Here is a 12,399-nt window from a genome sequence, read left to right on the forward strand (position 1 = left end):
CGACCCCAACCTTCGCCACACGTCCACTTGGAAAAACAATATATGGACCGTTAAAGCTCGTTAGGTGGTAACTCAGTCATGACAAAAAGGATAGATCCCGCACGTAAACAAACAACTGCGTCGTCGCGTCAAGAACGTGGCCCCATGTACACATCTCCCCCTAACCCCCCTTATCCCTCTGTTAGTTACCGAGGGTGCCCAGCGGGCGGACCCCCTGCCGGCCGCTTCACTCCTCTACTGGCGCCTGGCTGCTCGCCGCCGCCACCACCAACGCCCTCCACACCAGCGCCGCCGTCTGCTGCGGCGCCCGCTGTCCCTGCAGCAGCTGCATTGGCTGCCTCGCGTTCCGCGCATATCCGGCGACTCTCTGGCGCCGCCATTCATTCAGGTGACATCACAACCACCGCAAGGAGGCAATCGAAGGGAGGGCGAGAGGGAGGTGCGGGGGGACGGACAAAATCACAGCCGCCGCTGGTTTTGTAGCAGAATGGGGTGCAGGATGTAGAGCTGGGTTTCTTGCTTGCGTGAATGTGTCCCTCTCGAGAAAGGCTAACCATGGGTTGAATGCGCCAAAAGCTCCGGGTAAGGCACGCAAGGGTAAGGTCTGAAAGGACGGAGAGTATCCTCGCCCCCAGCGCCCTCCATGCAAAGAAAGATGCAATGCGCCACCGAATGCGAGGAAAACGGGTCGCACTTCATCATGACGATCACGTACACGTGCTTGTTTTATACACGTGCTTGTTTTATACACGTGCTTGTTTTATACAGAATACGCATTTCAGGTCAGCCCATTCGTATACGGATGAGTCTTCCTCCCTCCCTCCCAAACCCCGGCTCCTCATCCTGCCGTCGCTAATGGACTCCTAAGACCCATACCAAATTCCGTCATCCCGTCGGACTCTCTGCCATTCCGAATCCCTCAACCCATCCCACCCCTACCCGCTGCACGTTTCAGGACCTCCTGTTCGTGCACCACCCCGACCCAGCCATGCTCCCCTCGGGTCCGATGCCTCCGGTGTCCCCTCCCCCCCCCTCGGTAACCTACCCGCATAGTACTGTAGCGGCGCCGAAATTCCCACATCCATTTCGGGCACTCGGTGCATCCCCTCGAAGGCGGCAGCGCACGCCAGCTGGTAGTGCCCGTCACGCGCCTTCGACACCGCCTCCTCGATTTTGCTGCGGCCGTGTCCGTAAACATGTGTACGTGACACATGACGTATTATACATGGTTGAAGACAGCAACATGACACCGACCAAGTCAGCAAAGGGGGGGCGGGTGGTGATGGAGGAGGAGGCAATGCCATCGCCAGAGGCAGGGGCAGCGGTAGGTGAAGTTGCCAACGGGTATGTTGAGAGGCTGCGGATCGAATGGATGCCGCATCCCGAAATGGTCAGCTGCTGCGGCTGCTGCTTTGCTCCAGAGTCTCCCTCTTACCGCTACGCTCACTCCCATCTTCGTGGATTACAAGGTGAGAGGCCCTCACCCGCCCTTCCCCTTCTCCTCCCGCGTTTCCCCCAATTGGGGCTCCTGTCTTCACCTCCGGGTAACCACACCGCGAGCACACGCACTCCTGGGCGGCCCTCTGGCGAGCTACTGAAATCCACCATCATCAGCCACCACCCTGTCGCCCATCACCAGCCACCCACCGGTCATCACACCTCAGCCGACCCAGCGCCGCCCTCAGCGAGGGCTCATCCAGTCGGCGGTACGGACAGCCGTGGTGGTCACCCGGACCGCCGCTGAACCCCACGATGGTGGTGCAGCTGCGGGGGGAAGGGGGGAAGCGCGTGGGGGATGGAGCATTAATCGGTATCTCACCGGAATCCGTAAAAGTCGTTTGCGGGGCGGGAGGCGGGAGGGGGAAAGAGACGGGGGAAAGGAGCTGGGAAATGGAGAACCTTGTCCCACGTTCCTCCGCACACACCCACATGTACAACATCCGTACCCATGTGCAGACAACGAGACAACGCTGCTTTACAATACATACTGCCTTACTTGTGCGCCGTATAATCCGTACGTTTGCCCTCCCTGCCGTAGTTGTGTCGTATGTTGTACGCGTACTGCTTATCGAATTGGTCCGCGGGAGTTCGAGGCGCGAATTCGGAGCGCCAGAAGATGAGGGCCTCCTCCAAAGGCAGACCAATGGCCTGAACAAACGAACGAACAAACGGGGGGCCAATAGGACGACCGATGGACCCGAAGGGGTTTTGTCACGCGCACGAGATTGCGGATCAGGCCCCAAGGCCGAGTATACGGAAGGACGGTACACAAACCAAAACGCAAAAGCTCTCTCGCTCCCGCTCATATCGTTTCTGCACACAGGCGCATGTACGCACAAGCACACTCACGCTACTTCCTACTCGCGGCTCAGCGTCCACAGTCCCCCTACGGCCGCGGCCACATACCTTGAGGAACAGGCCCAGCTGCTGTCTGCCCCCGTGTCTGAGGTGCCTCTCGGAGTGCAGCGCCGCCATTAGGTGGGACATGCACAGCGGGAAATGGCGGGAGGCCAGCTGGTGCAGGGTGGCGACGGACACATCGCCGTACTTGGTGGCCACGCCGCTGTAGTCAGCGACTAGGGACCTGGGATGGGGGGAAACGCGGGGGAGACGATTTGGTACGAGTTGGTATGACAGAAGAAGTGTAATGAAGGCGCAGAAATGAGAAGGCGGGTTGGACGGAGCCAGAAGGGGTTGAATGGGAACCTTGACTCAGGGGGTCAGGGGTTTCAAAAACCGAGCAGCATTGAAACGCCCTATATTGCCGCTCCCACCAACTTCTGACCCACGGGTCGCTCCAAGCAAAATAGCACGCACACCCATTTCCTTCCGCAGGCCGCGGCCCGCACCCCTCCCCTGGCCCTGCCTGTTGGTGAGCGACGCCACCAGGGGCTGCAGGCGCTGCTCCTCCTCCGCCGGAAACATCTGACGCCACTTGCGAGCCATTTCGGAAAGGCCCTGAAGGACGGGAATGGGGGAAGCGGGAGGAGGCCGACGACTGGAACAAGTCTGGAAAGGAAACGGAAGGCCGCTGTGACGAGTGAGCTGCGCCTGCTGACAGGTGGCAAGAAGGCCTTCCCTCCCCTTCCCCCAGTCCACACACTCCGCCCGGCGGCCACTTTCCCTCCTCTCCTGCGAAGCCTCCTCTGCACCCTGCTACCACCCCCCAAACACACGCACCTTGCTGATCCCCGTTCTGAACTCCGTGATCACCAAGGGGGCCAGGGCGTCCCGGCTCACGTAGGCCCATCCGCCCCGCAGCAACACCCTGCGTTGCGACACCAGCTCCGGAACCCGGGACCAGGACACCTTGGCGGGCGAGGGGGTAATGGGAGGGGGGAGGCGGGGTACGGCAGGGTCACATGAAGCCCATTAGAACCGAGCACCCTCACACCCGTTGCGTGTGGCAGTGGCAATGGCTGTGCAATTAGTTATACGACGTGATGACGTTTCCGTTAGGTTTGATGTTGCGATGGGGGCGATGACGTGTTGTCTACTACGGTGTTTTGTTATTGCGTGTTAGTGGCGCTGGTGTTGCTGGTGAAGACTTCCTCGGTTGACGTCACATCCACTTCACATGCTATACACAGACGTGCGTGTACATTTACGTGCATGCGTTTATTCGAACACCCTAGGGTGGCAAACCGGTGCTTACTGCAGCACACACATTTATACATGGTGATCTCTCATCCAACCCAAACAAGCATTGCATATCCTCGTACGGCACTGGGACTCCAGGGCCCCAATCACCTTGTAGAACCTCCTGTCCTGTTGAGCGCGGAGTACGGCCTCCTTTGTTTCCAAATTGGCACGCATCACCTGTACATAACGTGCATATGTACGTAAGCGCGGTGAGGGGAGGCGGCCAGGAGATGGAGGCGGGTTTGGTTGGTTGAGTGTCGGTGGTTAGTGGGGGTTTCAGGGTCACACGGTTGCATCGCAATTGCAGGTACACGCGCATGTGGGTTCCTTTGCTGGCCAATAACCCTAATGCACTCCTTAACCCTCTCCCTCTGAGAAAGCCGATCCGGGGTCTTACCCACCCACCCACCCACCCGCACCACCCGACCTGCGCGCCCTCGTCTACCCTCCCGTGCATGTTTAAAATACGCAGCCAATGTCACAGCCACTCTCGACCCTCGCAACCACCCGGGCCCTCCCCACCTGGACAATCTCGGGCAGCAGCTCATCCAGCTCGGCGGCAGGTACGGGGCGGTACTGGGGAGCATGGGCCGCCAAAAATGCCTCCTACACGGTTTCCATGATTACAAGAGGGGTTGGGCCGTTCAGGGTTTCGCATCCGGAGAGCAAGGATGGTTAGGAAATGAAAATATCTGTGTGGCTGTTAATATTGATCTGACGAATCGTGTACACACAATACATATCAAATATGTATAAGACGTATGCCCCATACGTCTTATACTTCAGACAGGCGTTTCCTTTATCGCGACTGTCTGGATGGAATGAACACACACACAGACACGCAAGCTATGCATCTCTTCTGCTGAAACACAACGCATACAGGCGCAGATACTGCCATTTGAAAGCGCCTCGCATACGACGTTTACGTTCCATCTTGTATCCGCCGTGTGCGCTTCATGCGGACGTAAGCGACTTTCCTCGCCTCCTGCGCTCTCTTGCTTCTACACACGCATACTCACACACACGCACACATAGCTGTATACATGCGTACACACGTACATGCTCCGCAGCATTATAAGTCCCGAACTTGAGTCGGAACAGCTCGCATTCCTGTGCCAGGAACCACTTCCGGAGCTCGGCAGTACGGCAGTACGCCAATCGCAGTACGAAGTGGGAGATGAGGTCGTTCCGGAGCTCCTCTTCGTGGTTGGAGGCAGACACGGCCGTCATGCCCTTGATGTGCTTCTGCTTTAGCTGGTTCAGCTTGTCCTGTTCGAGTTGGGAACATCATTTTTGTGAAAGCATACAGTCTGTTCAGAACGAGTATCGGGGCCCGACTGTCGTCAGGCGTACGGGACCGGACAGCAGAGCTCTGACTTGAGCCCGGACCCAAGCCTGGGTTCAAAGCGGACGCGATCCAAAAGGAATGATATGATGCGAACACAACAACCAAGCGCTATCCCATTCTGTTGGAGTCTGAGGGGAAGTGGAAAGGGCGCGGGTGAAGATAAGCTGGAGCTGCGAGCTCCTGCTGAGAGGAGCTGTGAGCTGGAGCTGCAGGCGTGTGCGAGTGAGCGCAGTGCGAAGGCGCGAATTCCACCCCTATGCAAGGAACTGGGTGGGAACACCAGCCTTACTGAACTCGACGCGCGCCGTGCCGTACTCCCCCCCCCGAACCCATCCCGCTCCGGGGACCCAAGTCCTGACGACGGCTCACCAGCAGCTCCTTCTCGCCCTTGTTGGGGTGCCGCAGCTTGTAGGCTTCCATCTCTTTCAACACTGCGGGATAAATTCAAGGTTGCGGCCCAAGAAAAAGCCAAAGCGAGGTGAGTCGGTTCGCAGCATGGACCCGTGTAAACCGCTCAGCGATCCAATAAACCCTTTCATTGCGTCATTCGCAGGCGTTGCGGGCGTTCCACCGGGCTGGGTGGAAGCGGCTCAAGCAAAATGCGCACCAGATAAACGCGCCAGTGCCAGACGCTCAAATTCTTCCAACGTTATGTTCTCAGAGGGTGGGGTATTGTACATGCTCAAGTCGGAAAGCATCCGGTCCCCACTCTTTGGTGCATTTGCGGTCGCGCCTAGCCCAGCCAAGGGTGTAAAGCCGGCAGGGCCAGCCTTTGGAGCTGTAAGAACCTGCATGTTCAAGAGCTAGCTTGCCAGTCTTTGACTGCGGAGTTTCAGCCCAGCTGTCGCTCTCTCTATCTCCTAACTTGTAGTAATACTAGAATCGAGACCGCATAATCATAGTCCATGATAACATGTAGAAGATTTGATGATTGTGCCAAACTTGCCTTGACCGAACCATGATGCAAAAGACCAAGAAACAGGCCGGTTTCGGATTCGCGCCCAAATCAATACCCGTACAACCGTCTCAGTCACTTTTCCTAAAGAACTAAATATCACCGAAGGCACATGTGTGAAATTTACAACTTTACCTTTGTAAAGCGCTTAGGTGAATATGGTGCATGTATAGCACGATGGCGTAATTGACCTACTAGTGAATCGTGCGCTTTTCTTCTATCTACATCAAACAGCCTGTCATCGTCTCTTCATCAGAGGCCACATGACCACGGAGCCACTGCATGTGGAAATACCAACAAGCGGCCGCTCTGGCCATGGTGCAATAAGAACCGCTATTATGATGCCAGTAACGAACTTGTCACGTATCTGCCGCTGCAGTTGCCGTATGCCGCCATCTCCCCAAGATGCTGTCTCGTGAGAAGTACCAAGCACGCCCGTTATGCAAGCAAGCAGTTCACAGGATCTCAAACGCTGGCGTGCATGTGCACACACACACCCACACACATTAAAGCACACACATACATACACACCCAGCCCAGGCAGCCTCATAGGCTTTTCCAATGAGGTAAAACATCAGCGCGGTGTGCGCCAGTACGTGGGTACATAATGTACGGTAGCAGCGGCCTGCTGTTCAGCCTGCACAAGCGCGCGTGGGTGAAGGGGGAAGAGACGGATTGCCCCTCGGCAAACGACATTTGAACCTCTAGTTCTAGGGCTATAGGCATGAGGGGCTGCAACTCTGTGTACTCCTCGTATGTATACTCTGTATATCTGTTTCTCAGGTCCGGTCCGCGCACTGCCATTCGGTGGCTTAGCTCGCGCCACACTGATGAAGACCCACGGGTCGTTGGTATTCCCAGCGGGGGCAGCACGCGGTCCCGAACCCTAAAGACGGCCCTCCGGTAACCGAGAATTCGCAGAACAAGCTCTAGCAGAAAGCAACAGCAACTACGGGAACGCGTCGTTCAGGGTAGTCTTCATGGCTGCTCTTCCTGGCCTTCCATCATCGGTTCCCCGGTGCCATGAACTTCATGCCCGTTGGCTTGGGCCATTGCTTTTGGCCCTTAAATTAAGTCGCAACTTGGCGCGATAATGGAAGCCGCATGGGGCGCAGACGACACGGGCACAACCGGAGCTGGTATGGGCGAATCCAATGCCCATATGCGTTACAAATACTTTATTTCTTAATATGTATACCTCGGACATATTCACCTATTGCTTCTAATCACGCAGTCCCATACCGTATCACCAAGATGCACCACGGCCACCACCTTGACCAACAGCTTAATATGCCGTACGGTGATAGAAATCCACCGGTAGAGACCTGTGCCGCCTATCCCAACACACTCTGAGCGTCCCAGTACCCGGAGAAACAAAGACCGCAAATGTACAGCGCGTAACGAGTGTGTAACGAGTAAGAAATATCACGCTGCAATCCCCGTAGGAATTGTACCCACAAACGCAACCTTGCGGCAGGTCGCGGGAGTTCATAAAGGGGATATCCCATACACACCAGAAAGGGGATATCCCATACACAGGGTTTTTCTCCTCTTCCTTAATCCCCACATTCATGGCGTTTCCGAACCCTGCGCCACATTCCGCACATCAGGCTGTCCCTGCGCCCTGCACCGGGGGCTATTCCTCCCTTTCCATTCCGCACATCAGGCTCTTCCTCGGCCTCCAGAGCTTCTACCCTGCTCCTCCCAAACTCCATTAGTCTGAGCGCCACGTTACCAGCAGGGTGCATAACCAAATGGCATGTGGGACGACCTGCGAAACCGAAGGGAAAACACAACCGCGTTAGGCACAATCCATCTGCTTGAAACAACATACTTACCCTTCGACCGCCAGCACCTGCTCTTCCCGACGACCTGCAAAACGAGGTGGGAAACAGAGAAGTGAAAGAAAGGAGCTTGAGAGGATGTCCATAAGCTAGAAAGAATGAGCTTACCGCCCTCGCCGCCAGCACTGAACAAAAAGAAATCCGCCGTATGTACGAGCATCCGGACATGAATGGCGATGCCGGGCGCTCCACTGTGAAGCCACACCCCTGGAGCCACCCCGTCCAGTAATGGAAGTGGCCAGATGTATGCAGGAGCTGAGGGAAGGACAGTAAGATACGTAGGAAGTAAGAAAATTCTACTCAGAACAGGGTCGTTACACCAACATACAGCAATCGTTTGGCAGGCGGCCAGCAGCGCTGATCCTGGTTTCGGTTTAGGGCCGGACACCTTTCCTAAAGACGTTTGCTGCGCGGCGCTTCGCTGGGCTGCTACTGCTGCCGCCAGCCGCCAGCCAAGCACGATTGCATAATCCCGTGAGGCACACACGCCCACATTTTCCCATGCACACAGACACAACAATCATGCCTGGCTGACGGCCGGCAGCGCTGATCCTAGGCTTTGCTGCGGCTTCGGTCTTTCCTGTAGAGTTTTGCTGACTTGTGCTGCTACTGCTGTTGCTGCAGACCGCCAGCCAAACACGATTGCGTACTCCTAACAATACGCACGAAAGCAAACCCTAAGCAGTACGACCAGCTGCAGGGCAAGAGGTATCATGAACGACCTGAATTCCTGACTCACGCTACAGGGTATCCCAAATCGTGTATCGCTTCATTGCTCCCGTGGGGTTGTCACATCGCCGCCGCGCGGCCACACAAGCTTGATGCGCATCAGGAGCAGACAGGAGGGCGGTTGTCCAGATCGCGCTCCGCATGCTGACCTTCCAGCCTCTTCCTGTAAGCAGACAAACAAATACAATACATTAGCCCAAACGCGAGGATAGCCATGATTCATACAGTCTCTCCTTCTACACTACAGCTTATTGCCGGATTTATGTCATTTAGGTAACGAAACCACTCCTATTTTGTAGATGGTGTTCAAATCGAGCATCAAGCAAAGGTCCCCTCCTAAAGCTCAACCTTCGGAGGCGTGCTTTATCCCAGACCTACCCAAAAGGCTCATCCTACCTTATGGTGATTGTTCCTGTTTATCCTGGAATGCAGTGTAGCCGCCCCCCTTGACAATAACATGTGGGCATTTTGTCGTCCTTGCACAACACGAAAAACAGCGTAACCCTGCATATGAGGAATGGTAAGTTGAAGAGCATGCCATTGTAGCCTAATCGTGACCTCCAAGGCATCAACAGCGAAGGTGCTGTTCCATGTTTCAGTAAGCCTTCTGGCCGCGCTCCAGTCGAGGCTGACCCACCTTGCAGGTCAGATGCCTCATGGACCAACTCCTGTCCAGAAGCGTGTCGCTAAATCTTCACGGCTAGTTACGAGCGGGAGCGTCACCTGCTGACGTCCCAGGCGCCGCAGTGTCGCTCCGATTGCACTTTAATTTGACGAATCATAGATAGGTCAGACTCAAGAGCAAAAAATGCCGAAACGTTCAAGTTAAAACACGCCAGTTGTGGAAGGCCAGTTGTGAAAGGTTTTGACAGCTCCCAGCCTACACCATCGTCCTACATGGTTTACAAAGCTTGTATATATAACTAATAACGTATGTGGGTATAAGCTAAAAGGAACTGTTTGGTGTCTGCAGGCCCGCAAGTACGCTGGTGATGAAGTACGGGGAAAAGAGCTTGGAACTTGTTCCACATCGTACGACTCACATGTTCTGCATGGTAACATCGAGCTTGTACAGGAAAAGAGGAAGAGTTTAATCTGGAATTCGCAGGGTCCTGACTGACAGCCTATGGTACCCAATTCTCAAAAACTGCGACAACATTATACAGCCTTAAGATCGCGTTTTACATGCTTTCACTCCTGTTCCGCCATGCTCTAGGCTTCATCTATCTTTCCGTTGTCTAGCGTAAAGCCATGCGGACTCAGGATCACCTTGCTTTCCTTCTGTATAGTTAGGAAAACCTTTTCGCTTCAGAGGTCTCACCGCGATTTACATGTTATCAAGTCTTGCCAATGCACCCATAGGCTTTCAGTCAGGACCGGGCTCGCTACCTGCAGCTGGACATCCAGAGGCTTGCCGCAGCAATGCCCCCACATCATACCAATTCGTCGGGAACATGGTTTTCTTGCTGAACGCCTTCCACTTGTGGTGCAACCGTTCTGTGTACAAAGCGTGCTGTATCATTTTCTGTGTTTTGGACGATTGGGGTGATTCGTTACTGCAAAAAAGGCGGCTGCGGCATTGGTCGTACTCCCCATCTCCTGCTCCCGTACATGCCATACTCCAAATTACAGCCGCAGGCTCGCAAGCAACCGTACTTCCATACGACTACCACCACCTGTCCTCCGAACCATCCACCTTTTCTCAAGGGCATAACCTACACGCCTCCGAACCTCACGCAGCTGACAACACGACCCAAACGACGCAAAACACTTTTTCCAACTGCCATGCACCTAGTTTACCCAATAGCCCTAAACAGCATTACTTAATCTATTTTCGTCTCCCATACGCCCTTTAGAGACCGCCCGCGTCGTAGCCATTATTACGCCTCAAGACTACACCAATCATTACTTGCCTGCCGCCTGACTACGGCCCTCACATTGCTGCAATCCACTATCACGTGAATGACATGACGCCCGTCATTCAGCGCCACCGTGGAAGCTGCCACACTTCAACGTCGACATTAATATTGCGCCACGCCGCGCTACATCCTAAAAATCCGATCACACATCTTGGGACGTTATGTCACCGCCCGGCGCACCGAGCCCCGTCGATGGCTGGCTGCCAGCTATTTTGATTGATGCCGCTTGCACTGGTGGCCCGGAAGCCTGGGCTCCAGGATATTCCTAAGCAGGGCAGTCAAACCCAAAGATGCAGCCAAACACCGCGCCTGCCCCGCCCCCGCCCGGGGGCCAACGAAGCAGCAATCCCCAAGCCAAGCCAAGCCGCCCAACCGGACGTTCAAGTACACCCCGCCCGGTACTGTCCTGGGCTGGCTGAGCCTCCGTGCCCTGCATCCCCTGTACCTTCTCTCCCAGCACGCTGTCTCAGAAAGGACCCTTCCTTTTGACGTAAAGCCCCTAACGAGCCCCGGGGACCTCAGATTCGACCCGACAATACGCCCTCGAGTGTGAAGGCCTTGAGCAGCGCCCATAAGCCACGATGAACAACATGATGATGCCATTACAACGACGACAACATTAAAAAAACCTGTTTGACGACTGAATGCAGCCACCCCATCGGCCCAAACAGCCGCAGCCGCGCTACCAACCTGAGGTGACCCTTTCCAACACTGTTTCGCCGGCCATCCGTATACTCTAGCACGTTCACACACACAAACACACACACACACACACATTGGGATACGGTTAGGTGCCCCTGGCTAACGTCAGGCCTCGATTGGTATGTAACAGAGACACACATACACATATACGCACCGCCTTCCGCGATGCCCTCACGCTGGACGACCCTTCAATACCCGCCGCCCGTGCTGCCACTCCCCTCCTCGCCTGCCGTACCCCAACCTTCAACCTGCAAGGAGTGCATGTGGCAGAGACAAATGCCACTATAGCGGCCCCCGTTATGTCGCGGGCGGTAGAACGAAGCGGGGAGGGTGGAAAGAGGCCGGAAATTGATGCAACCATGACCCCGGGGAATCAGCAACCCTCCGCCATCGTCCCTAACACTTCATCACTGTGCCTGAGATCCGGCAATCCGTCCCTCTCCCCCTCTCAACCTTCTGTGCTCATAAGCATCCTGCCATCATCCGGTTGTCCTTACCTCCTAACATCTCCACACCTCTCCTCGAACTCACCCAAACGCCATGGGTGAATTTCAAGTCCTCCTTCAGCCACGATCCAGCCCAACATCTAACCAGCGACCCATGCCATAACCCAGCCCTCCCGACACCTCCACCGCCTCTCACCACCTCTTGGTGCACCAACGCCCGTGTACCACGGGAAAACAACATCCAACAACGGCGCGCAAAAGCAAGCACCAATGCGTGTCGTACGTGCAAACAAAACCGTACTAGGAAGAAAGCCCAATGCATGTTCAAAACAAATCACCAGATGTGATGCGCGGCACAAGACCGCAAACACGACCAAAACCGTACATACAACGTTAAACATGCGGAGAAACACATGGAAACACATTCACAGATAGGAAGGCGTTCTAACGTACACCCGTGCGAATGTCATATGCCTCGAAACACAGAGCAGTGTGCTCCTAGAGAACTGGAGAAACGCATAGCTCTTGACAAGTCCGTACTCGCACCGCCGTACGTTCCAAACAGTTGTTGGGCGCTCAACGACCTCTTCTCTATACTGGCAGCCCCCAAATCACACCGCACCCCTAAATATCCACCACCATAGTATTACGAAAAGCTTTGTGTTTTTGTTTGTCTGTACATTCTCAAGTGCCGTTGTTGTTGTTGTTGTTGTTGTTTGAGAACTGTACATTTATTGCATCGACATGAATCTCTGCGACTCCCTTCACACTCCTCCACTCTCAGAACCATGGCAAACACATTGGGGCAACAAAC

At 55.1% G+C, this 12,399-nt stretch overlaps 2 protein-coding genes across 2 annotated transcripts; both read right to left on the reverse strand.

Moving 5' to 3' along the window:
- Window positions 1-935: 935 nt before the first annotated feature.
- Window positions 936-4,872, reverse strand: VOLCADRAFT_64063 (uncharacterized protein; the record flags this gene model as incomplete). Its single annotated transcript, XM_002953825.1, has 9 exons — window positions 936-1,176; window positions 1,648-1,764; window positions 1,997-2,148; window positions 2,407-2,584; window positions 2,882-2,958; window positions 3,181-3,309; window positions 3,751-3,789; window positions 4,150-4,248; window positions 4,702-4,872. 9 exons carry the CDS (start codon window positions 4,870-4,872, stop codon window positions 936-938), a joined length of 1,203 nt encoding a protein of 400 aa, XP_002953871.1.
- Window positions 4,873-6,519: 1,647 nt separating this feature from the next.
- Window positions 6,520-11,758, reverse strand: VOLCADRAFT_106145 (uncharacterized protein; the record flags this gene model as incomplete). Its single annotated transcript, XM_002953826.1, has 6 exons — window positions 11,671-11,758; window positions 11,294-11,387; window positions 7,898-8,044; window positions 7,784-7,817; window positions 7,607-7,716; window positions 6,520-6,582 (listed from the first exon to the last, which is right to left on the reverse strand). The coding sequence occupies exons 1-6, from the start codon at window positions 11,679-11,681 to the stop codon at window positions 6,520-6,522; spliced, it is 459 nt and encodes a 152-aa protein (XP_002953872.1). The 5' UTR covers window positions 11,682-11,758.
- Window positions 11,759-12,399: the final 641 nt, after the last annotated feature.

Source organism: Volvox carteri (genome assembly GCF_000143455.1).
Source record: "Volvox carteri f. nagariensis unplaced genomic scaffold VOLCAscaffold_38, whole genome shotgun sequence".
Lineage (NCBI taxonomy): Eukaryota > Viridiplantae > Chlorophyta > Chlorophyceae > Chlamydomonadales > Volvocaceae > Volvox > Volvox carteri.